The following is a 25,424-nucleotide window of genomic DNA, read 5'->3' as shown; positions in this document are numbered from 1 at the left end:
ATTGAAATAACACGTGCATGTGTTCTTCCCAGAGGTACCGACCGTCACGTGAGGGCCTAGGTGTCCTGTTGAGCAGCTCTGTGCCCTCCCTTCTGCTTTGAGGTTTCCCAGTTAGATGATGCCGAATCCTGCCACTCCGGTCCCTATTACCTCTCTGGCCAATTAAGCAAATTGATCCAGGCTGGATTTCTTCACACTTGGCAGGATCCGTACCACCTTTGATGAGCTACTAGGTGAACCTTCTGGGACTTGACTGACGAGTTATTTTGGCTTCGATAGATTGGTTTTTGTTCTTAAAGCTGGAGCTGCAGACCTTTGCTATCAAATGGGGCGGGAAAGCTGCTGATGAGTTTCGGCCTCTGATGTCCATATCGAGTATGTTAGTATTTATTGCACACGCAGTACTGCGCCCCGTGCTGTGGCAGGAGTGCGAGTGGTGTGGCGGAAGACGTGCACAATGTCACAGACTGGAAGAAGCAAGTTCAGGAGAAAAGGCAAGCATGGAAATGAGAGAGAAGAAAATGAAAGAAAAAAAGTGACGTATTGCTGACTGCTTGGGTTAGGTTACCAACAGGAATCCTGCTGTCAGAATCAGCAAGGGGGGGAGGACTGGACCTAGCACGGTGCACGGCAGCCGGGTGTGCAGAGCAGGCTGGTGGGGGTGGGGCCAGAGTGCCAGGAGCGCCGCATAGACCAGCCGCTCAGCACTCTCGGGCGGCACTGGTCGGCGTGCTGGGGGAGCCTGGCGGGCTTCTGAGAGTGCACCAGCAATAAAGGGCTTATTTAGTAGAGCACCTCATCTGTCGGGGTCTACATCTCCCTCCTGGATGCTCTCCGTTTAGAACTCGGGTGCAGCACAGCGATGGCGGTGGTCCACCGGACGTGGAAGTTGCACGTGATGTGAGGTCAGTGCACACAGCTGGTCTGGTCATTCATATCGGGCAGTAGGGACAGGAACTTACCGAGTGTTCTCCTATAGCTTACGACTGTGTTAAACATTTCACACACATCTTTTATTCTCATTTTACACGCTTTGCAGATGAAAATAAAGCTTGGCAGTGAAGTAACTTGTCCACAATAACAGAGCTAGAAGTGCCAGCGTTACAACTCAAATCCCAGTCTGTCTCCTCTGAATGACATTGGTATTTCTGTTTCTAGCCTTACGTTCTTCGACCAGGGGTGTTAATGAATTCTTAGATGCTATCAGATTGTCTCCAATGTAGCAGTCATCCATTCCTTTAATATCTTCATCATTCATCAAAGTGGCTTACAGAGACTTAGTGTAAAATAAATGAGATATATATATATATATTTTTTTTCACCCTTTTGAGAGAGAGAGAGCGCGAACAGGGCGGGTGGGGGGAGAGAGAGACGATCTTAAGCAGGCTCCATGCTGAGCCTGCCACATGATGTGGGGCTTGATCTCATGATCCTGAGCTCATGACCTGAGCTGCAATCAAGAGTCGGATGCTCAACCGACTGAGCCACCCAGGTGCCCCTGATTTTTTTTTTAATAGAGGAAATGTAATGAGCTTTGTGTCTATGGATATAGCCTCTGAGCTTAGAAGCCCCAGGATGCAGGACTGTACCTTTAAGCCCTGGAGGTTGGAAGCTCTGCCGTAACTAAGATGGGTTAAATGTGTTTCCAAAATTGGGATCACATTTTATTTTTAAGCTTTTCTCTCTTTTTCTTGAGTCAGGACAGATCTTAGTGCCCCCTAGAAGTCCCTAAAGAAAAGTGATTAGTACCTCAAAAGAACCTTTCTAAAGGATTGCTTATTCCTGTGTAGGCAGAGAGTGAGCAGCAGAAAGAAAATAGTATTTTAGGAAGGTTGAGTCAGAGGTGCAGGTGGAGCCTGGAGAGATTTTCACAAGGTGATAAGGCCCTAGCACTCCGGTCTACAAGCCGAGGCAGGTAGACCGGCAGTGATTCCCACTTGGGGAAGAAGGCTGCTTCTGAGACCCCCTTCTAATTATACACCCTGTCGGCCACAGGGTTTGGCTAGGGTTTGAGATGTGGACTCCAGGCCCCGCGGAACCTGACTGGGAAGCCAGCCATCATGTGCTGCACCTCAAGGAAGCTGTGGTGGGAAGTCGGCCTTGTTGCCTGCGGCCCACAACATGGACTTGCTCGGTGTGAGTTTAGGCTACGTGATTGCAGGCTTCTTCCGTGCTACCTTTGGTGAATATTTGAACCTGCAGTTTTGAAAGAAGAAAAATTTGAGCTGAACTTAAAAAAAAAAAAAAAATAAGAAAAAGAACAGTAAGAAAAGGGAAAAACCGAACCAAAGACGGTAGATTTGGTTGATGCCGGTGCCATCGTAAGGGTGGCAGGTCTTCAGGGTAGAGCGGTGTCGCGGTGGTTTGTTTTCGTCTGTCTCTCCCTTCGTTGGCGTCGAAGGCCAGGCTCCTTTGACGTGTGTGGATTTGCACGAGGGCCTCCCCTGCGTCCTTTCTCCCTTCGTGCCTGGCTCGCGCGTCTCATTCTGACGAGTGCGCAGCAGCCGCTGTGCTCCGTTGTCCGTTCACAGAGCTTCTGCTTCGCGCTTCTCCTGTGTCCACGGGCTGAGACTTGCCTCACGGGTGACCTCCTCCGGTTAACTGTGTCGGGGCCTCCACTTATCAGCAAGTTTGTCCTTCTTTCCTGACCCTTGCCACATTTTTATTCAGTTGTGCTTACCGTACGGTAATATCATGACCTGTTTATATCTATCCGTCCCGTACTAAATTGTGTTGTGTTATTTAGTTATCTCTGACGCTCAGCGGCTCTCTGTACATGGACTCTCTGAGGGGCTCCAAAACACAAGATTACGTACCCCCACTGAGTATTTTTGTGCCAGGCAGATATTATAAACATATGTAGAAGAAAAGGAGGCCCTAAGTATTGAGAAGTTGTGGTGTACTCTCCTCTGTGAATTTCAGAGTAAACTCCCGAGTATCGGAAGTCCGAGAACTGATTTTTAAATTAAAAATTTTTCGTTATTGGTGAGAGTTCTGATTTATTTATTATGTGTTAATGACTTTATTTGTATGTGTGGTTTTGGCCCAAATTCAGCATCATTTTGCCTTTTGGATAATCCAGCTCTGATAAATAACAAATGTGTTGGTGTTTCGGTTGTTTGGGGTTTCTCTTTTAATCGGGTGTGTCCTTTTGTTTTACTGTGAGCTTGCCCAGTGTTGGACTCCTCACTCTCCTATTTTCCTGTTGTGGATCCCCTTCTCTCTCGCATTCCCGTTGTGACCAGTGCTTTGCTTTTTTCTTGGTGATCTGTAGGAGTACTTCGTCAGGAGAGTGGGACACAGAAGCCTGGCTGTGCCACAAGAGAATCAGGCATGTGTCCTGGGTCTCAGTGCCATTGTTTTTACAGAGTGTGGACCACGATTCAAAAGCAGAAACATCACCAGGTCTGATCTCCTGATTTGGACTCACTGATGGTGGAAGGGGGTGTAGGTAGCGGGCAAGAATCTATATTCTGTTAATAAGGCCTCCATCTGATGTTCGGGTTTCCTGAAGTTTGAGAATCAGTGTTTAACTGATTAACTGCTCAGTTATTACTGAGTTGCATTTTATTAATGCACATATATTATATTAATGCAACTTTAAACAGAAGACGACGATTAGGCTCCTGTAAGATTTCCTCAGCCCCTTATTCAGGAAACGTATTTGGTACCTGTAGTAGTTTATATGCACATAATTTGTAGAACTTGGTATCTGCAGCAGGAAACGCCTATTCGCTCTTTGTACCCTGCTTCTTTTCAGCTGTTCAGAATTCCCTGCTCCCACCCGCAGCGAGAGCACATGTTTCTAGCCACCAGCCCAGACTCCTTAGGAATGAAGGAAAGAGTCTTTGGATCCTGTTGTTTTCGTTGAAGAGGAGGACACTGTTTCACAGGAATCCAGAGTATGCATTGTCATTTCCATGTTAACCCTCACCCCAAATTTTTGTGGGTTTCAAAGGATTTACTGTGGCCCAGCTTTAGCATGGTCCCTTGGCCATGGAGATTGAGCTGAAGCATATTCAGCAGTACACGGACCCTGCAGGTACAAATCCTCTGTTTACACTTGGCTGAGTCTGGAGCAGCTGCCCTCTTCCTTTCACGACGGGGGTTGGTCGTGAAGATGGTTTGCACTTCTTTTCTTCTGAATTTGGAAGCTTCCCTGTTGTGAATGACAAAACCATGTCAGTTGAAGTGATAGGTTGAGCAGACCTGGCCAGGTGGTCCTTAGGAAATGGCTTGAGGTCAAGAAGCTAACAGATTTCGGAGAGTTTTCACGTCTCCTTGTAATTTCTGATGCATTGTTGGGCCTCCCTCCCTTCAGGGATGTTTCATTAAAAGCTGAGCACCTCTTAAAGGCTTCTTTAGTATAATATAGGGGTATGGCTAAAGAATAGTAAGACTCATTTGTATTTACATACATAAGGGTACAGGCATTCTTATTTTAATTGCTTTTCTTTCATCATTTCTAGGGAGCTTTCGTAAAGATTGTTGATTTTTTCAGTTTGCACATTTTAGAAAAATGTCTTTTTATTTCCAGTTCACTTGTGGTGTGTTGAATGACAGGGGACTTAAAACAGATGTGCAGTGTTTAATGTCTTCTTCCTGATTACAAAAGTAGTATCTGTTCATTTTCTGAATAGTTAGGAGTAAGAAACAGATAATTTAAGAATGAAAATTCCCTGTAATTCTCAGAAATATGTATACTTAGCATTTTGTTATTTGTTCCTCCAGATTCTTTTTTCTAGAGTTATTTTGTTATATTTTAGAATTGTGATTTACCTTCCAGCCTGTTTCTGGACAAATGTATCTCTGCATACCTGACGTCTTCTATTTTGACTACTTACCCTTTTCCAAGTACTTTCCTTGGTAGTCTCCATGAGACCCAGAAACTGCAAGAAAGATCTGTGTCTGGCAGTGTGTTGAAGCCCTTCCTTGGATTCCCTTTTAATTCTTCCACTGACTCCATAGTGTAGACGGGAGTTTTTACGTTCTTACTTCACTTAAAAAGACCGAGGGTAGACAGTCTGCTGACTTACTTGCTCAAGGTCATACAGTTAATCACTAGGGAACTTGGGATGCCCGCCCATGTAATTTGATTGCTGGTCTAAAGGATATTGTATAGAACGCTAGGACTTTCCTGTGCTGAGAAGTCTTTTCTAGCTGGAAATAACTTTGAGACCTACAGAGTTGTTGAATGGGGATACCCTGCTTCTTTGGCTTATTTAGAGGTATTTTGTTAGCTTTTGGTCAGGAGTTGGCACTCGGGCACAGTGGCTGAATCTAGTCCACTGCCTCCTTCTGTAAAAAGAGTTTTATTGGAACACGGCCATACCCACTCATTTACACCTTGCCCCAGAGAGCGTATGACCTGCAAAGCCCAAAATATTTACCATCTACCCCTTTTCAGAAAATGTTTGCCAGCGCCTGCTACGGACACCAGTTATTAAGAAGGCATGTCATGTTTTGGTAGCTTCTATGGTTTTGCATTCATTTGCTCAGGTCGGTGGAAGTGCTCAATGTCCCTTACCCACCCCGCCCCGAACCAACCAAACACCTGTATCCCTTCGTGCCTGAGCTTTCCCTGCGATCCTTAGGAGCAACTGAGTTTCTGCACAATCCTTTGCAGGTAGCGTGACCTGCAGATGGATCCGGAACTCTTGCCACTGTTAACCTCTGTCAGCACTGCATGTCCCAGGCTGACCCGTGCTGCTGATGGTTTGCACCCGGCACCCTGTGAGGGAGAAGCTGATGAGCCTTTGTTCTCCAGGGCAGGAAGAGGGCTCACCCTGGGTCTGCTTGTCTGTTTAGCAGCACCCCGCGAGCTGCCAGAGAATTGCAGAGAACTGGACTGACATCAGTGAGACCGTTGCTTTCGGGGTGGAGGGGTCCTGCTTTGACATAAAATGAATGTGTTAATTTCGTACGACTAACCTATTCCGTTTGTTTTCTTTCAGCATTTTGCAATAAAATGGGAAGTGTGAGAAGAATGAAAACACTTAATTACTGAGCTTGTTTTTATTCCTCACCCCGCAGATTTATGATTCGTCAGAATTCTAGCTGGCTACTGCTGAATGGCAGATTTGGGGAACATATTTGAAATTGCATCCTTTAAGTGCTTGAATTTTGATATTTCCATTTCACCATCTTTCAAATGGGGTGCGGCCTTTATGGCCCCACCGGGTCTGTAGTGCGTTGTCCTTGTGTTACGTGAAAGCACCCCATGTAAATGTGGACTTGGTCAAAGTCATTCGCCAGTTCCTGGGTAAGGAGGAAATTGTAGGGTTTTTTCTCTCTTAAAATTCCTTGATGAAATCATTCAGGGACAGTGCATTTCTTTCTTGATCAAAAATCCATAGACAAAGCAAAGACTTTCAGTTGGGTCTTAGGGAATAAATTTGGTTTTCAAGTGTGTTTACCTTGACCCAAAGACTCCCCTCCTGCAGTATGCTTCTTCCCTTAGAACACAGTTCTCAAGTAAAGTGCGCTTACTTAAATGGGTAAAGTAAGTTGTGCATTGTATGTAGCAAGGTATCTGATGGCTTAGCCTCAGAACTCTTGAGTTCTGTGTTTTGGGGCTGTTTTGGGAGTCTGGAACCCTTTCCACCTTCCTTATTCTCTTTGATTTTGGGGGATAAATGTCACCTCAGAGAGGCCTTCCCTTATTACCATATGTAAAACATTTCCTGTTTCCTCTTCTCTTTCATTTTTCTCCACGGAACTTATCACTGAAAACTGATTATTTTACGGTCGTGTAGAAGAAGCGTGTTGCTCCTACAGTAGGTTCTGAAGGTTGGGAATTTGTCTCCACTCCTTCTGTTCCTTCAGTGCCCCAGAGCCATGCCGGCACATTGCAGATGCACAGTGGTAGTTGGATGAACAAGGTCAGGGGGAGTCTCTAGTGCTTGTAGAACGGGGGCTAGAGGTAGGACAAGTCAGTGTGTGGACTGAGGTCATTCAGGAGATCCTATGACACGCGGGAAAGCACATGTTTGGACATCAGATGGGGTTTGATCCTGGGCTCTCTTTAAGTAAAGAACTTAGTCATTGAAAGACCAAGTGAAATGGGGAAAATAAAAGTCTTTTTATGGGGATTAAAAATAGTTTTGAATAGAAAGCTCTGTCAATATTCGTCCCGTTTTTGCTCATGTGTGTCAGCGTTGAAGAAGCTTAAAGCACTCTGAATTTATCCATCTGTTGCTTCTGGGGTCGTCGCCCTGATGACTTCGGACAGATTTATTCTTTCAACAGCCTCTGTCACCGGCATAACCACTGGTCCCTTTGACCAGTGCGGGAGGACAGACACTTTGTCAGTCCTCTGCAGTCCTCATATCGGAACAACTTGTATGGGTTCTGGCTCTGATACCTGTTTAGACGAGTTCCTAACACCAAACAGTCGAGATGGCGTCAGCCTCCCTGGAGCTGTGTGAGTCCCACCCGCTCTCCCACTAGCAGACTCAGTGGGGCCACTCGGGCACTTGCTGCTTGTGCTCCTTGCAGAGATAGTCAGGTTTCTTGGCAGAAATCTCCCTAGATTTCTCCACTTGTTATGAATTACTGAAGTCTTCATTCCTGTTTCAGTACCCCCAGATACTTCTTGAGAGGAATAACACTTCAGCTTCAGAAGTTAGTTAAGGCGCATTGGTTTATAAAGTTACAGGTTCTTTCAGTCCTTTGTCTCGGGCAAGTTTGGACAAGACCGGGAAAGCTGATTAAAAGGCTAGTGAGCGCAGTGAGCTGAATTTTAAATTAAATGGATATTTAACGCATTGAGAAAAGTACTCAAGCGCTTCGCTTCGGTCTTTCTTTTCCATCCATGCTTGCTATTTGCATTTGATGGGCTGGAAATCTCTTCTTTTTCTATTTTTTTTTTTTTAATTTTTATTTATTTGACAGAGAGAGAGAGAGATCACAAGGAGGCAGAACAGCAGGCAGAGAGAGAGGAGGAAGCAGGCTCCCCGCTGAGCGGAGAGCCCGATGTGGGGCTCGATCCCAGGACCCTGAGACCATGACCTGAGCCGAAGGCAGAGGCTTAACCCACTGAGCCACCCAGGCGCCCCTCTTCTTTTTCTATTAAAAGAGTTCGTTATTACTACATTTCCCAAGCTTGGTTTTCGCTGTGGATTTTTGCAGATGATTTTAACACCTAAGGGTACAAAATCATTAAATGAAGATAGGCAGGAAGAAAAGAGTGCCAGGAGCCAGGAGGTGTCCTGCAGCGTGGGGAGCAGACCAGAGAATGAACAGGCGTGCACGTGGAGGTGGTCGGTCAGGGTGGCGGAGCTCTCAGGCTGTTGGCAAAACACGCTGAAAAGCGTGTGGCCTGCGAGTGGTTTGGAGATGACTGGGTTTAGGAGCCTGATTACAGTTTTGGTTTTTGGTTTTTTCCCCCTAAGTGTGTGTTAACTGCGTTTTGGGTGAGCCTTGACCTTGGCCGTACATACACACAGCCTGACCAAAGTGGCAGGTTCTGGGAGGATTTCAGTACTAGGAGGATTCTGTTCCTTAGGTTACACATGGTTGCTAAGGCATTCGCTGCTCTTTATTCTAAGTGTTTAGCCATTGATACGCTGCTGTTTGTGCTGTTTGGATTTTAATTCTCTGTTACTGAGGTTTTTGTAATCTGGGAGAACACAAAGAATGTGATTTCATCTATTTTTTTGCATGTGCGAATGACATTTCTGTACTGTTGTTTATATTACTGGTTAGTTACCGTGTGCCTTAATTCATTTGACCTATTAGTAAGAAACTTCCTTAGATCAAATTATAATCAAGTCCCTTAGGTCTGTTTCTCTGACTCCTATGAGGACAGGATCAGCTTATACTCGAATTCAGGGTGTTTGGCAAAGGGCCTGCCATCCTGAAGTCCACGATTCTGGACCATGATGTTTTAGCTTGGAGCTCCTGGTCAAATCACCAAGTTAAACCTTTCAGAGCATGCTGTTCTTGATATTCAGGAATCTGTTAGACAATCCTGCAAGTCTTCTCTAACGTTCTATCTAAGATTTTTGTGAGAATTTATTTAGTGAAGATAACAGTCGGGAACCCAGCTTATTAATCTTGAGGAGGATAACAGTGCTTCGTTGGTGGGCCCCAGCCGCCATATTCTCCCTTCTCCCAGGGCTGAGAGGAAGAGAGCGCTCTGGTCTCCTGAGCGCCCCCCCCCCCCCCCCCAGTGAGGCTGGAGGAGACTCTGGCCAAGCAGCACTTTGTGAATTTGGGGGATTATGTAAAAGTATTACCGAACATACACTGTTTTTGCTTTGGTAACTGCGTTTAATATCCTGTTGGTTGTTGAAAATTCTCCAAGGACAGTGGACCCTTTTGTGTGTGTGTTTCAATCAGAAAGGCTCTCCCTAGTTGAAAAGCTTGAACAGAAGGGCTGCAAGAAGTTTCGCAGTCCTTGACCTTCTGGTTTTCCCAAACATCTCAGGAAAGCCAGGCATCCAGTAATCTCGGACTTTTGATTGTGTTCATATAACCATACTCGACATCTAGCATTTGTGGCTTTTCTGTTTTTTGGCAATAGCTTTTCATTTTGTTCTCATTTATTTCTCCCTTTTCTGTTTCAGTGTCCTGGGTCATGAAACTTAATCCACAGCAAGCTCCATTATATGTGAGTAAATCGCGAGATTTCTTGTCATTTCGTACTCATCTCTGCTTTTTACTTGTTATGAGAAAACTCAAAAATGGTCTGTGATGATCACAGGAATTTTTAACATCTGCACAAATACTGTACTTCAGAATTTGAGTTTGGGTAAATGCCAAATGAGTCCTGCATGCCTGGCACCGAGCTGAGAACAGAGGATAGCTGTGAGGTGTGTGAGGTACCACTGGGCAGGTGGCAGGAGGCACCTCCAAAGAGTGGCATGGCCCTGCCTGCAGAGTGATGCTGGGCTGGCTTCTGAATTTCACCGCCAGCGCATTTCTGTAAACGTCCTGTGGGTATCTTCCTACTGGCGTTGCGTTACCCTGTGTTGCGGCTAGGTGGCACTCTGTCATCGGTGAGAGTGCTGTTTGCTTTGGGACTCTGGGTGGAAGCTGATTGACATTCTGCCACAAGTGAGGGAACTGTCGGGTGAAGTGGATAAATCAATGAACCAGGGCTGGAAAAGGCAAAGTGTAGGTGACTCTCTCTCTCTCTTTTTTTTTAAATTACTGTGAGATTGCATTAGCTGCATGAGGGTGATGAAAAGTGGTGAGGGGTCCCTTTAAGGGTGTGAATAGTTAGAGCTGCCAAAGGTCAGTGGATATGGGATGGGTATGGTCTGGAGAGAGTGAGGAAATGGGACAGGATGGGACAGGACCTTAAAGATGAAGAAGCATTTGGTCAAGACCTAAGGCAGATGGCAGAGGGATGAGGGGCAGTGAGCATGGTATTCAGCGTTTGGTGGGAGGGCGGGCAGTGGGAAGTCTGGCCCAGTTGCACATTTGCGTTGAGGAGTAATGAGAGATGAGTCTGAAAAGGTAATTGAAGGTCAACGATAAAGGCAAATGTGTGGGGACCACTGAGGAGCCTTTGATGGGGTTTATTTTAAAATCTGTTCATTTTATGCATTTATTTATTTTAAACTGTGCCACGTTCGTGACAGTCCTGTTATACCTTTCTAGCATAGGACATTCTTGTGGTCACTCTTTTGCACAGATGATTTTTATGTTAAATGTAACCTATAAAGAAAAATACATGCATTCTTATAAAGTATTTTATGTATTTATTTTCTTTCTAGACTACTTGGAGAACATTTATTCTGTATGACAGTGGGTTTGCTCATGATCTGAATACCGTGAACTTTTCACAACAGCCTTTATTGAGATACAGTTCACACACCATAAAACTCACACATTTAAAGTCTATGATTGAGTGGTTTTTAGTATATTCACAGTTGTGTAATCATAACCATCATCTAACTTAAGATTTTCATCATCCTGAAAAGAAAAGCCATACCTTTTAGTAGTACTCACCATTCCTTGTCTTTTCCGAGCCCCTGGCAACCATTTGTCTACTTTCTGTCTTTATGGAGTTACGTATGGTGGAAATTTCATATAAATGGAATCATACATCATGTGGCCTTTTGTGACTGGCTTCTTTCACATAGCAGTATTTAATAAGTACATGTCGGAGCAAGTACCAGTCCTGTGTTCCTTTTTATTGATGGATAATACTCCGTTGTATGGCTGCGCCACATTGTATTTCTCCACTCAGTAGTTGATGGGCATTTGGCCTGTTTCCACTTTTTGGCTGTTCTGACTAATGCTGCTGTGAGCAGCAGTTTCTGGTAGGCTTATGTTTCCATTTTTCTCGGGTATGGATTTAAGAGCACAGTTGCTTGCTTACAGTGATGCCTCTCTGTTTAACATTTTGAGGAGTTGCTGTGCTGTGTCCACAGCGGCTGCTGTGTTGTACGTCCTCACCGCCAGTGCTCAGGGTCTCAGTTTCTCCACACTCTTGCCAGCGCTGGCTCTTATCTGACTTTTGGATGTTGGCGTCCTAGTAGGTATGAAATGATACGTCTTTGTGGTTTTGTCTTGCATTTCCCTAATGGCTAATGATCGTGAGCATCCTTTAAGGTGCTTTTGGCCATTTACGTGTCTTTGAAGAAATGTCTATTCAGATGCCTTGCTTATTTAAAAAATTTTTTTTTTTAAATTGTTTAGCCCCCGGGGCGCCTGGGTGGCTCAGTGGATAAGCCGCTGCCTTCGGCTCAGGTCATGATCTCAGGGTCCTGGGATCGAGCCCCGCATCGGGCTCTCTGCTCTGCAGGGAGCCTGCTTCCTCCTCTTTCTCTGTCTGCCTCTCTGCCTACTTGTGATCTCTCTCTCTGTCAAATAAATAAATAAAATCTTAAAAAAAAAAAATAAATTGTTTAGCCCCAAGTGTTCTTTGTGTATCCTGGATTCAAGTTCCCTATCAGATACATGGCTTTCTCCCATTATAAGGTTGTCATACCATTTTGTTGATTGTACTTTTTGAAGCACAAAAGTTTTTAATTTTGATGATGTCAAGTTTGCCTGTTACTTCCTTTACTGCTTATACTTCTGGTATCATAGCTACGAAGGCTTTGCCTAACTCAAGGTCACAAAAATTTAACCTCTACGGTTTCCTCTAAGAGTTTATAGTTTAAGCCCTTACACTGAAGTGTATGGTTCCAGAGGACATTTTTTTGTATGCTGTAAGGGAGGGATCCAGCTTCATTTTTCACATGTGGACATCTATCTAGCTGTCCCACACCATTTGTTGAAAAGACATTGAATTTCCACATTGAATTTTCTTGGGCATGCTTGTTGAAAATCTGTCATAACTGTAAAGAATTACTTCTGAACTGTTAATTCTCTTCCTTTCCTTTAGGTCATCTTAAAATTTCTTTTAAGAATGATTTGTAGTTTTCAGTGTACAAACCTTGTACTTTTGTGAAATTTATTTCTAAGTATTTTAATTCTTTTTGATGCTTTTGCAAATCATATTGTTTTCTTAATTTCATTTTCAGATTGTTCATTGCTAGTGTATAGACATGTAGTTGATTTTTGTATATTGATCTTATAACCTACAGTTTCGCTGAACTTGTTTATTGATTAACAATTTTTTAGTGCATCCTTTAGATTTTTCTGTATACAATCATGTGATCTGAAAATACAGATAGCTTTCTTGCTTTTTATTCTGAATAATGCCTTTTATTTTTCTTGCCTGATTGTCCTGAGTAAAACTTCAGCATAGTGTTGAGTAGAATTGGTGAGAGCAGACATCCTGGCCTTGTTTCTGATCTTAAAGAGAAAGGACTCAGTCTCACCATTAAGATTAGGTATGATAATGTTAGCTGCGAGGTTTTCATTGATACCTTTATCAGGCTGAAAAAGTTTCCCTCTATTCCTAGTTTGAGTATTTTTATCGTGAAAAAGCATTGGATATTGTCAGATTTTTTTGTGTGTGTCTGTGAGATGATTATGTGGGGTTTTTTTCCTTTCCTTTCATTAGTGTAGTATATTAGTTGGATTGGTTTTGAATGTTAAACCAACCTTGCATTCCTGGGGTAAGTCCTGTTTGTCGCAGTGTATAGTCCGTCTCATATGTCACTGGATTTGGTTTGCTAGTTGAGAAATTTGCTGTCTGTACATAAAAGATAAGTCTGGGAACTCCTGGGTGGCTCAGTCAGTTAAGCATCTGCTTTCAGCTCAGGTCACGATCCCAGTGTCCTGGAATTGAGCCCCACATCAGGCTCCCTGCTCAGCAGGGAGTCTGCTTCTCCCTCTGCCTGCTGCTTCCTCTGCTTGTGTGCTCTCTCTCTCTCTGTGTCAAATAAATAAGTAAAATCTTAAAAAAAAAAAAAAAGAAGAAGAAGAAGCAGAAGATGATACAGGGGTACCTGGGTGGCTCAGTGAGTTAAGTGTCTGCCCTCAGCTCAGGTTACGATCTCAGGGTTCTGGGATCAAGCCTGGCACCGGGCTCCCTGCTTGGTGGGGAGTCTGCTTTACCCTCTCCCTTTGCCCCTCTCTCCCACTCGTATATGGGTGTTGTCTCAAATAAATAATATCTTAAAAAAAAAAAAAGATACAGTCTAGTGTCCTTCTGATGTCCTTGTCTGGCAGCATAAGTATTTCCCAAATGTGTCCATTCCTTAATCCCCAGAACCTGTGACTATTTATTTTACTTGGCAAAAGGGACTTCACAGATTTGATGAAGTTAAGGGTCCTGCGATGCAGACTTCTCCTGAATTATCCAGGTAGCCCAGTGTAATCGCGAGAGTCCTTAGAGAGAGGAGAATCGCGAGTCCGAGAGATTTGTAGGGGCTACGCTGCTGGACTTGAAGGAGGAGGAAAAGCCAGAGCCACGGAGTGCAGCCTCTGGAAACTGGAAGAAACAAGGGAGTAGTTTTTCCTTAGAGCCTCCTCAGTGAACCCAGCTCTGCGGACCTCTTTATTGTATTGTATTGTTTTTGGTTTTGTTTTGTTTTCAAGATTTTATGTATTCACTTGAGAGAGAGACCGAGTGAGTACAAGCAGAGGGAGAGGCAGGCAGAGGGAGAGGGAGAAGCAGACTCCATGCTTAATCCGAGGACCTGGAGATCACGACCTGAGCTAAAGGCAGACACACAGGCATCTTGAGGCACCCAGGCACCCCTGATGTCTTTATTTTAGCGCAACGGAAGTTGTTTCAGACTTCTAACCTCCAGAACTATAAGATAAGAAGTTTGTGCTGTTTTAAGCCTCTTAGGTAATTTATTGTAACAGCAGTAGGAAATGAATACAGTTGATGTTTGGGAAAGTTAATTGGTGGTAGAGAGATCAGTTAGGATTTTTCCGATTTTGCCATCATGGAATGTGGGAACTCCAGAGTTCTTAAAGGCTGGTAGGCATTATGTGCTTGAGCCTCCAAACATGTGGAAGGACATCTTGGTGGCTCAGGGAGATGTGAGCATGGAACTGGGAATTCATTCTTTCACTGAGGTCCCTGCTTTGTTCCAAGTGCTGTTCTGGGTGCTGGATACTTTGCCTTGAATGAAAGACAAGGGGTCCTGCACTCAAGGTCCTTGCTCAAATATAGTGAGGAGAAGACAGACAACTCAAAAAAAAGAAAAAAAAAAAGACAACTCATAAGCAGGAAAACACATCAGAAGGAAAAACTTCTTTTTAAAACTTTTTTTATTTATTTGACAGAGCACACACACAAGTAGGGGCAACAGCAGAGGGAGAGTGAGAAGCAGGCTCTCTGCTGAGCAGGAGATGTGGGGCTCCATCCCAGGACCCTGGCATCATGACCTGAGCTGAAGGCAGACGCTTAACCGACTGAGCCACCCAGGCACCCCAGGAGGAAAAACTTTAAAAAATAAATAAAACAAGAAGATGTGATAGTGCCCAAGTAGGGACTGTTTTAGGTTGCATGGTCAGGGAGGGGCTCAGAGGGGCTTGCCATTTAAACTGAGACCTGGGGCACCTGGGTGGCTCAGTTGATTAAGTGTCTGGCTCTTGGTTTCCACTCAGGTTATGATCTCAGGGTCATGGGATCAAGTCCCAGGTTGAGCTCTGTGCTCAGCAGGGTGTATGCTGGAAGTGTTCCCTTTCCCTCAGCCCTTCCCCCGCCCCCAAATAAAATAAAATAACTCTTGAAGCTGAGACCTGAATGACCAGAAGGAGCCAGCCATGCAAAGATGTAGGCATGGTGTTCTAGCCCAGGGGAACAGGTGTACAACAGGTGCCCAGGATCTAAAGTGAAGCCTGGCTTGATAGATTTGAGGAACGGAAAGGACAGTGGCTGAGGCTCAGAGAGAACCCTGTGGGTGTGGGCACAGTCTTTCCTTCTGGAGGAGGTCAGCGACTGAGGGAGGAAATGAGGGAAAAGCCTGACGGAGGATTTCACGGACTGTGGGCCCCAGCACCCATCTCTGAGTGTGCTCTGAAGACGGCAGCGCCTCCCATGGTGTAGAGTCAAGTCAGACCTCTTAGGGATAAGCGATTTATCCTAACGCTTGGAGATGCTGGCCTTGGGCGGTTTAAGCACGGTATTTTGGAAACAGAGTTCGAGAACATTTTAGTCATCTTTGAAGATCCACGTTTTTGATGTAAATTGGATATTCTTGAGTTAAGGAACTTTTCTGTAGCAGATTTGGCTCTCACTTATCAGAGGAGCGTGTAATAAAAAAAAAAGTGCCCGTTTTTATTCCTCTTTCATGACTAAATTGCTTCATGGGAGAAAAAGCAATGTTTCCAAATCACTTGTTACTGTTAGTCCACATGTGAACCTAAATAAAAGAGGTACGATATGATTTAAGAGTAGTCCTTTCACCTTGTGGTTTTCTGTGACTACTTCCTCTGCTGGTGGGACACTCTTTTGCATACACCTATATAACCTTTCTGGATAGCAGCTTCAAAACAAGAGCCCCCATTGGTGTAGTCCTTCTGCTTTTCAGAGCACTTGTGTATATATTATGCCATTTGGTTGTCACAGCAACCTTGTGAGGGGGGAAGAAGCTACTGTTGTGACCCTCATCATACTAAGGAAACAGAAGCTCAAGATGGCTCATCTATTAAATGCGAAAAGTAGGGCTTTACCCAGAAATTGTGGTTCTCTGACCCGTTTTCCTTCTTCTGCAGACCAAGCTGTCTCACACAGTTGTTCCATAAAACACAAATATCATAGCACTTAATATGATAGAGACTTGTACAAGTAAAGCCCTTTTTTCTTATAAGTAACCCAAAATTAAAATTCCATTTCACGTGTTTTTAAAATTTTTAAATATTTTATTTAAGTTTGGATTTACAGGAAGGTTACAAGAAATGCCACTTTATGTCTACTCCTCTCTGACTAACAGCATTTAGTCACATTTACTTACCATTCTCTCTGTTACGTATTTGTTGAATTGTTTGAAAGTTGCAGACATCTGCCCTATTCCCCCCTAAATATTTCGGCATATATTTCCTAAGAACTAGGGCATTCTCTTTCATAACCACAGTGCAATTAACAAAAACAGGAATTGTAACATTGATGTAATACTCTTATGTAATGTAAGTCCATATCCAAATTTCTCCAGTTATCCCAATAATGTCCTTTATAGCATCCTCCTGCTTGCCTCTCCCTTCCCCTCCCCTTCCCGGTTCAGGATCTAATCCAGGATTACACACTGTATTTATTTATATCTCTTTAGTCTCTTAATCAGGAGCAGTTCCTCTGCCTCTCTGTCTTTTGTGATATTGACATTTTGGAAGTGTATAGGTCAGTTGTTTTGGAGCAGTTGGGGTTTATATCCTGATTTTGGCTGGGATAGTACTTAAAAGATGTCCTTTGGCATACCAAAGGGCGACACATGGCACATTCTTCTTTGATTTTGGAGATGTTAACGTTGATCCCCGGTTGGGCTGGTGTTGAATTTGCATAGTTAAACTTTTATCTGCATTATCCAATGCAGGAATTGGGCATTTTTTAAAAGAAGATGGTGTAATTGTTTACTTCTCCCCTCTAATACTGTTCCTGGCTTGGAAATGCTTTTTGCATATTGGATTTTTGTAAAGTGGGCACCCTTGTTCTTTGCAAGGTGTGCCTTTGAATGTAGGTAGAAGGGCTCATGTTAGCAGAGAGCTCACTGTTTGAAGAGCGTTGTCTGTGCGCTCAAGGATACACACAGGGTTTTTAAATAAATGTAATTCTCATCTACGCTGTGCCAAGCATGTTTCACATAGCAGACGTTCAGTGAACTCTTGTTGAGTGAGTAAATGAAATACAACTTAGATGAAACTACTAAAATTTTAGCAAAATTTGCTTCATTTTGATAGAACAACTGTCTTAAAGTTGCTCATTATTTCACAGGTTTCATTACTGATTTACCTTACAAGGATCCCGAATAGTTAGTTAGTGATGCCATTTTGTGATTGAAGGTGTGTTAACAAAGAAATAAACGTATTTAACGGTGTTGTTATGGTACACATGTAACTTCCCTTGCAGTTGGGAGGAAGTCTGCACAGCGTCCCTGCGAAGCGTGTACAGATACCGCATGTCTGATAGAGTGTTATTCTAGAGATGTGTTCTTTGAGATGTGACTTTACTCAGTCATTTAGCACATTGACAAGGCATACTAGAAATAGTCCCTGTATCTCCTGAGTCCTGAATTATGATCTCCAATCCTTAGGGGACTTATGGTCTGAGCTGCCTGTTTACAGCAGACTACATGCAGCAAACCATGTGACTGCTAATATTTTTTTACGAACATCATACATGTACCCTTTAGCTCCAGAGCCCTTCTCACTGTCAAGATAAAAGCATAGGCTTTTCCCAGAGGAGGTAGGGGATGAGGGATGCTGTCAGATGATAAAAGAAAAAGCCAGGCCCACGAAGCAAAGGTTGGTATTTATAAAACAAACAAAATAGGCCCTACCTCCACCCCCGCACACTAAGCACTACCGGACCTAGCAACCAAGCAACTGGACATTAGCGACAGTAAACAAATCCTCCCCCAGACTAACAGCTGAAAAGGAAGCAGGGTTTTTACATTTCCGAGGGAGGAGGAGGAAAGGTCTTTGGATGCCTCTTATCTCAGGCCCTAGACTTGTTCTGGAAGAGATCTGATGAGGTCAGGCCTTAAGCTCTGCAGGGTACAAGGAGACAATGGGTGTCCAATGTCAAGAATAAGGAGACCTGGATGAATCCATACTTTCTGTGCCAGTGAAAGTTACCTCCTTTTTCTCCTGTCACCTTACTTTTCTGGAGCAAAAGTTGTACTGATGAACCCCATTGAGTGTCCCGTAATTAACTCCGTGTGAGGGAATGGACTTTGTGGGAGAGGTGAGGACTGGGAAAAATGTGGTGAATCTTTGTATTTTAGGGGTGATTGAGCCCCTTCGTCTGAAAGAGTGAAGAAAACTGAGCCACAGAGAGATTGAGGGGTTTGCCTAAAGTTTCGTAGGGGTTATGATAGATCTGGTCAGGTAGCAGAAACTAGAATTAATTAGCCTGGCCCGTGTGCTGAAGGCAGGTCAGGTCATTTGTTGGTTTAAACTTCATATTCAGTGTACATGTGTAGAGAAGTCAGAGTACAAGATTTGGTGTAAGGGGGCTGAGTAAGAAAAAGGCAGCAACGGGAAGGCTGGAAGAAGAGAGGAGTATTTGAAAAGATAGCATTGAGTTCCTTTTTTGGAGTGAACCCATAAGGCGTAGAATGCCTTATGGGCTGTAGACATATTGGAGAATTTATAGTTACTACTTGAAATCCCCCTCAAGTGGACAAAGTAGTACTTAAAATAAAATGTGTATTATACCTTTTGATAGAGGGGCGTCAGTAATAACCATCCCAATGAATTACTTGATTGGGTACTTACGTACTTACCTTTATACTTAGAACTTCCCCAAGAGGATGGGTGCTTAGTGACTTCTCAGCCCCAGACCAGTGAGAGGAAGGCCAAGGCCCTGGAGCAGGAAGGCGTTTGTCTCCTAAGGCACGCGTACTGCGGCACTTGGGTGCTACTCTGTATTAGAACAACTTTTGTTACTAGTTTGGAATTTTGGTCATGGGCATCAGATGCTTCGTGGCTCATGATGGTGCACAACAGATGGCCGCAGCTAACCCTGACCGAGAAGGTTTATTTGGGTGATAATTCACGGACAAAAATGACCCTAAGAACACAAAAAGAGGGGCGCCTGGGTGGCTTAGTTGGTTAAGCCTCTGCCTTCAGCTCAGGTCATGATCTCAGGGTCCGGTCTCTCTGCTCAGCAGGGAGACTGCTTCCCCTGCTTTCTCCGCCTGCCGCTCTGCCTACTTATGATCTCTCTCTCTGTCTCTGTCAAATAAATAAAATCTTTTTAAAAAAACACAATAAGAGGGACAACTTGGAGTGCGTTTATCAGATTCTTTGATCGTAAACTCGGCTCTCTCTGGTCTTAAACACCTCGCTAGGTCTCCGTCAGGGAAGCCAAAAGGCATTTTCCTTCTATAAATGAAATACTTTTTAAAACCATAGAGATACTCAGATGTGAGATGTAAATTGTGCTCCAAGGCATGCTCCGAGGCTAGATAGGGGATAATTGTCATTTTATCCCTTATGTTTGTGATAAAACCCACATTTATTAGATTTTCAAGGGGAAGAGCCTTTCTAATTACAAAATGAATTTCCAGAACCCAAACAGATCTGGTTTATTATGTCCTCCTTGTTTTCTCCTTTTTCTTCAGTACTTGGTGGTTTTGCATCTTACTGCTTCTGGGGGGAGGCAAGAGCGTCCTGACGATGAGGAGCATCATTGGAGGGAGGATTTTTGGCACTGCATGCCTCTCGTCAATTAGAAAGTACAAAACAGAGCCATGTGAAATGATCAGAACCATTTCTGTTAGGGACCACTTCTTTTAACGATGCTGTTCCTCACAAGACAACATGTGAGATTTGGTCAGTATTTGCACTTTAGGGCCAGGGAAGTGAGGATCAGAGTTGCGACTGACTTGTCTAAGGGTGCACAGCTGTGCTGGGTTAAGAGTTCCAATCTCGCGAGTGACTCCAGAGCCCCATTTAACTAGGGGAGAACAAAAGAACATACCCATCTGACTCACATTTAGATCTTGAGAAAATCTTATCAGAGTGATCTCCTGCCACCACGTCGGACTCTTGTTGAGTCTGTACTTCGGTTTCCAGCCTTGGTGAGGCCTTGGACTCTGTGCGGTGGGTTAGTGCGCTCTGTGCGTGCTGATCAGAGCTGCTTGCAGGCCAAACAGCTCGAGCAGATGGGGTAGGGGGGGCCCCGCGGGAAGGGGATGTGCTTAGAAGAGGTTTTAAAAGTGTTACCAATTATAGCAATTTATTCTTGAGTAAGTATAGTTTGCATAAATAATCACAATTTTGAAGGGCCACAGAATTTAGGTGGCTGCAGCCCAGTGTTCTCAGGTGGCTCATTGTAGGGCAGAGGGCCGGTGCAGTAATGGCCACACTTTATCAGTTCTTCCTGCGACGTGTGTTTCTAGAGCAGGAGGTGAAATAACCTGGCTTTGCCCCCTGCTTGGCTGATAAGTTCCATTTTGCTCCTACAAAGAGAGCTTTATCAGCCCTCTGATCTCTTAAATGAATTACCTGCTTTCGCTTTAACAATACATGTCTGATGGTTTTGCTCCAACGTTTTGTAGACTGGTGGCCTTGTGCAGCCAGATCTGAGGACTCCGGTTATGTAACGGCACTTTGTCACCAGCGCCAGAAGAAATAAGGAAGTCAAGTGTTCCTCGGTCTAGCTTTTGATGGTGTCACAGAGCAAGAACTTCAATTTCCTTCTGTTGGGCTTTTTCATCAGTCTCCAGAAGCTGGCTTGGAAGTCAGTAAGCCGTGCCTTTGTGGGTAGCATTTTTTTATTTTCCCGTGGCAGTTTCAGAGGGATGAAGATACATGCAAAGGACGAGGCTTTTCAGGGCCTGCCTGCAGGATGCCTTTACAATCACTTTGTGTTTCTTAATCATCTGAATGACTAAATTTCCATGTGGTTCTAGTGAGGAAAGGTCTTGCTGTCCAGAGAAGACCAAAACACAAGGCCTGTACTTTTAATTCATTCCACAAGTGTTTGTGAATCACCTTTTAAGGGGTTGGATGGTCTGGTCTTGGAGGGACAGGTGCTTTCACAGGCACTCCGGTGCATGAGCCCGACCGCGCAAGCGCGCTGCTGTTTGGGTGTTGGAGGAGTTCTCTCGGCAATGAGGTTCCCAGAGAGCGAGAGGTTGGCAGAAAGAGTTGGGAAGCCTTTGGGAAAGATGGGGGCTCTTAGGTGGGCAAGCTGGAGAGAGGAAAGAGCAGAGTGAGAGAAGGAAATAGCAGGTGCGAAGGCAGGCATGGACCTGGGGATGTCGGGTGGTGGAGCACCTGGCCTGACTGGGGAGGACGGCTCACATGTGGGAGAGGACCTGGAGGTGGGCTTCTGTAGAGCTGCTCGGTTCATTACAGTAGTCCCCAGCTGCATGTGGCTACTTACGTTAATACAAATGAAATAAAACTTAAAATTCAGTTACTCCACTGTGGAGTGCCCAGTCGTCACACATGGCTGTCATGGCAGAACATTCTCTTGGCCAGCCCTGTGCAGGGGATGTGGGATTTTATGTAACAGGGTGGAGAGCAGCTAGAGGTCCTCTGACCAGGCAGACAGTAGCGCGCTGCCGGCACTGCCCAAAGAACACCGAGGGAGAGGGAGGTTGGAGTTGGGGGAGAGGGAGGCAAGGAGGTGCTGTCAGGTGGGTAGGCCTGTCCCTTCACTGTGCCCGCACACCGGATGGAATGTGAGACTGGCGGGACGCCTGGGTGGCTCAGTGGGTTAAGCCGCTGCCTTTGGCTCAGGTCATGATCCCAGTGTCTTGGGATTGAGTCCCACATTGGGTTCCTTGCTCAGCAGGGAGCCTGCTTCTGCCTCTGCCTGCCACTCTGTCTGCCTGTGCTCACTCTCTGACAAATAAATAAATAAAATAAAATAAAATAAAATAAAATAAAAAGTGAGACTGGCTAAGCTGTTCCAGGAAGAACATCGGGGTTTGGTCTGGTAGTGCCACGGATGTTGTATTTGTCGAGGGTGTCAATGTGAGAGACCAGGGTCAGTGGCACAGCAGCCGGGAGGGAGGCACATTCAGCCTGAGCTGCCCTGGAAGCCCGAGGGAGAGCACGTCAGTGCAGCAGCCGTAGAGGGTGGGGCTGAGGATAAAGCGGGGTGATGCAAGCACATGTCACAGGTGAGAGAGGGAAACTTTAGACAGAGGTGGTTTTTGAAGAGACCTATCTTGGGGCACCTGGCTGGCTCCCTGGGTTGCGCGTCGGACTCTTGATTTTGGTTCAGGTCATGATCTTAGGGTCATGAGATCGAGCCCTGCCTCTGGCTCCATGATCAGCGGGGAGTCTGCTTGAGGCTCTGTCTTCCCCTCTCCTTCTCCTCCTCCCCCACTTCAAATGAAGAAACAAACTTAAAAAAAAAAAGGCCCATCTCTGTTTTGGCGAAAGCAAAATACACGTTCTACTGTGTGACTTCCTCTTGCGTCCTTGCTGACGGCGGTCTCCCTGGTGTGCGCAGAAAGGGAAGGCGGAACCACCTGTACTGAGGACCTGCCATTAAGATGATTCACATACGTTGTCTTCTCACCCTCCTGAGGCCCATAGGATCGATGAAGGAACATAGCTAGGGAGAGGTGAAGCAGGGATTCAGACTCAAAACTCTCCCCCTTTATCTGATACGTTACAAGTGAGGATGGCTTCAGTCTCAGTTGATACGACCTTCTCTTGACCTCGATACTGCCGTCTCTCGACCTTGCTTGAAGCCTGGTGCTTCTTTCACCTTCTGCATTTAGTGGTTGTCTTTAGCACTGAACTCTGCTTGTCATCTTTTTGCCAAATTTAAGACCTAGATCCTCCTGACTGTTTGTTCACAGCAGTTACTAGTACATGGGATGACTTGGACTGACTTCCAACTGGATTGTTCGAGAGCACTGGTTTTCCGAGTGTGGTCCCTAGCCAGTAGCATGAGCATCCCTGGGGCTTTGTTAGAGATGCAAATTTTCAGGCCCCACCCCAGACCCAGTAAATCAGGATGCATGGGGATTGGGCCCACCAAGCCATTTTCTTATAAACGTTCACATTAAATGGACGCACCCCAAAGTTTAGGCATGAACCAGATAAACCAATTGGAGAGTTTAAAAAGCCCCATTCTTAGGCATTGAGGCCCCTTGGATAGATTGAGGGCTTTTGCATGGCTGTTCATCCATCAGCAGTGACTGACTGGGAAGGTGTATGGGAAGTGACATGCCCTTTCAAAAGGGCAGATCTGTGGTAGATTCCTAAGTAAATTTTTGCTAGTAAATTATTGCCAGATTATTGACTGTGTACTTTTGTTCACGGGGCTGGTTACCTTTGAGCAAGGTAGTAGTGATTAAGGGAGTTAATGCTTCACATTGTTTTTGACAATATTTTTATATCATTTGGATTTCCTGTGAGTTCTTCCTTGTGTGGCTGTGGATAATTAAAGCCAGATCTGCCTTGTAGCGAGTCAGCAGAGCAGGTCATGATGCAAATGGAACTGGTTAGAGTGCCTGGGTTTTGGAATGAGGTGTAGACAGGCTTCTTCTGCACCTGATTTTTGGCCAGTGTAAATAAAAACTATTTTGAAGTCAGCCTTTGGGAGTTTAAAACTCCTGTGCTGAGGCGGTCATGCTTCTCGTAAACCGCTTCCCTCTCTCTGCTAGCCTTCAGCCATGCAGGAACAGTTTTTGCATCTCTTCCTCTCTGAAATACAGTAACCCCCTCCACCACTCCCAACACACACATGAGGAAAGCTATTCATCTTTCAGGATTCATTTCCTGTCACTTGTCTCAGTGGAGCCTTTCCTGAACCTTCACCTGCCTGTGGAGTCTGCCACTCCTGCGTCCATGCCTCAGCCACTCCGTACAGACTTTTTCATAAACACCTCAAACACTTATGAGTATGCTTCTGTATACATGCCTTTTCTCCTTTACTGTGTGCGTCTTGAGGGCAGAGATTAAATTTAAATTGTGGGTTTTTTGGCTCTCATTTTAACTTCAGCTTCTGTCACAGTGCCTTGCACGTTGTAAGTTCTCAGTGCATTTGGTTAAATAGAATTAAAGCTGTTTGGGAAAGAGCTTTGCCCCATGCATGGATGGTTATAAATGTCTGCTTAGCCAGATGAGATTTTGGGGGGAAAGATTTATGACCTCAACAGGAAGATCACTGTAGATCATCAGTCAAGAGGTAAAACCATGCTGGGGAGATTTGTGACCTGGAACCAGTGACAGAAGTGTCACTGAGATGGGGCCTCTAGGAGAACATGGTACTGGCGGTGGTGAAAAATTGCAACCCCCATAATTTAATACTTCTGTGTTGTGTATGGGCTGTTTACTTGGAGCCTTCTTGTGTTTGCCTCTTTCTATGCCAGCCTCATTTATTTGCTTGAATTAAACCTATGAGTTAGAAGAAAGTGTTTTCTTGTTTTACAGCTGGGAACTGAGAAACAGCAAGGTTTATATTTTGAAGTGCTCATCCATTCATTATGAGACTGGAGGTTTTTATTGCTGTCTTTGGAGTTTTGTTCTGCCATCTGAGATGAGGCTGTTAGGTAGATTTATAAAGTCAGTCCACTGAATGTGTAATTCAGAAATCCATAAATAGCTCTGTCCAGTTGGAACACTAGGAATATATTTATATCAGTAGAGATTTAGAAACTACATTGTCCTGAAAGGTACACTGATTTTTTGATTAATTGCCAGACAGGTGATGTGCATCTTCCTTGCCTTTTCTCATGACTACATAGTCTTTCACGGGGGATTCTGGTGGTTCCCTTCTGTGTGGGGATTGCAACTAAGGGTCTTTATCCTCGAGTACAGAGAACATCACCTGGACTCCCAGGGTTTTTGTTCGTTGGTTGGTTTACTCCTTTGTGAAACCTAGAAGGAGCCATTGGCCTTGTGCATCCTTGGAGCCCTCCGCAGAGCTCTGTGTTTGGATTATCTGCTGACCCCATGTGATATACAGAGCATCTGGCAGCTGGAGGGAATTCTCAGCTGTCTCTTTGTTATGTCCACAGAAGGAAATGTGAGTTTTATCTTACTGCTAAGGCATTGGTACATTCCTTTTTTGGTCCATGGGAGCCAGTAATCTGATTGTGGGCTTATTTTCTACCATTCCTGTCTCTTCCTGAACTAGTTAGAGGCCAGGGGTGATCTTAACTTACCCACATGACTATGAATTCCCTCTTGGTCACCTCCTGCATTCCTGAACACTCTGCTTTTGAGTAAAGCTTATTGGGTTTTGGCAACACTGCCTAGTTCATCCTGTCTTGTGTGGTTCAGGGGTCCCAGGCAGCATAATGTTAAGAAGCTACTACAGTGGATATTTCTCTTGGTCAGTATCTTTCCTCCCCACATCTCCCATTTTCCAGATCGCCATGGTTATTTTAACCTAGCCACGTCTGTTGGTATGATTATTTGTCATTCAT

The 25,424-nt window shown here is 44.7% G+C and overlaps 1 protein-coding gene across 9 annotated transcripts in view; it reads left to right on the top strand.

The window, feature by feature from the left end:
* The window catches only part of AKAP13 (A-kinase anchoring protein 13), a 320,007-nt gene that overhangs the window by 74,948 nt on the left and 219,635 nt on the right, over positions 1-25,424 (top strand). For all 9 annotated transcript variants that reach the window (XM_046008539.1, XM_046008544.1, XM_046008541.1 and 6 more), the window contains one exon: positions 9,570-9,613. In XM_046008539.1, coding sequence (XP_045864495.1) covers positions 9,581-9,613 — 33 coding nt within the window. In that variant the 5' untranslated portion in view covers positions 9,570-9,580. The remainder of the gene's footprint in view (positions 1-9,569; positions 9,614-25,424) is intronic.

This window comes from Meles meles, chromosome 6 (genome assembly GCF_922984935.1).
Source record: "Meles meles chromosome 6, mMelMel3.1 paternal haplotype, whole genome shotgun sequence".
Taxonomy (NCBI): Eukaryota; Metazoa; Chordata; class Mammalia; order Carnivora; family Mustelidae; genus Meles; species Meles meles.
This window is presented reverse-complemented; position numbering and strand designations above follow the sequence as displayed.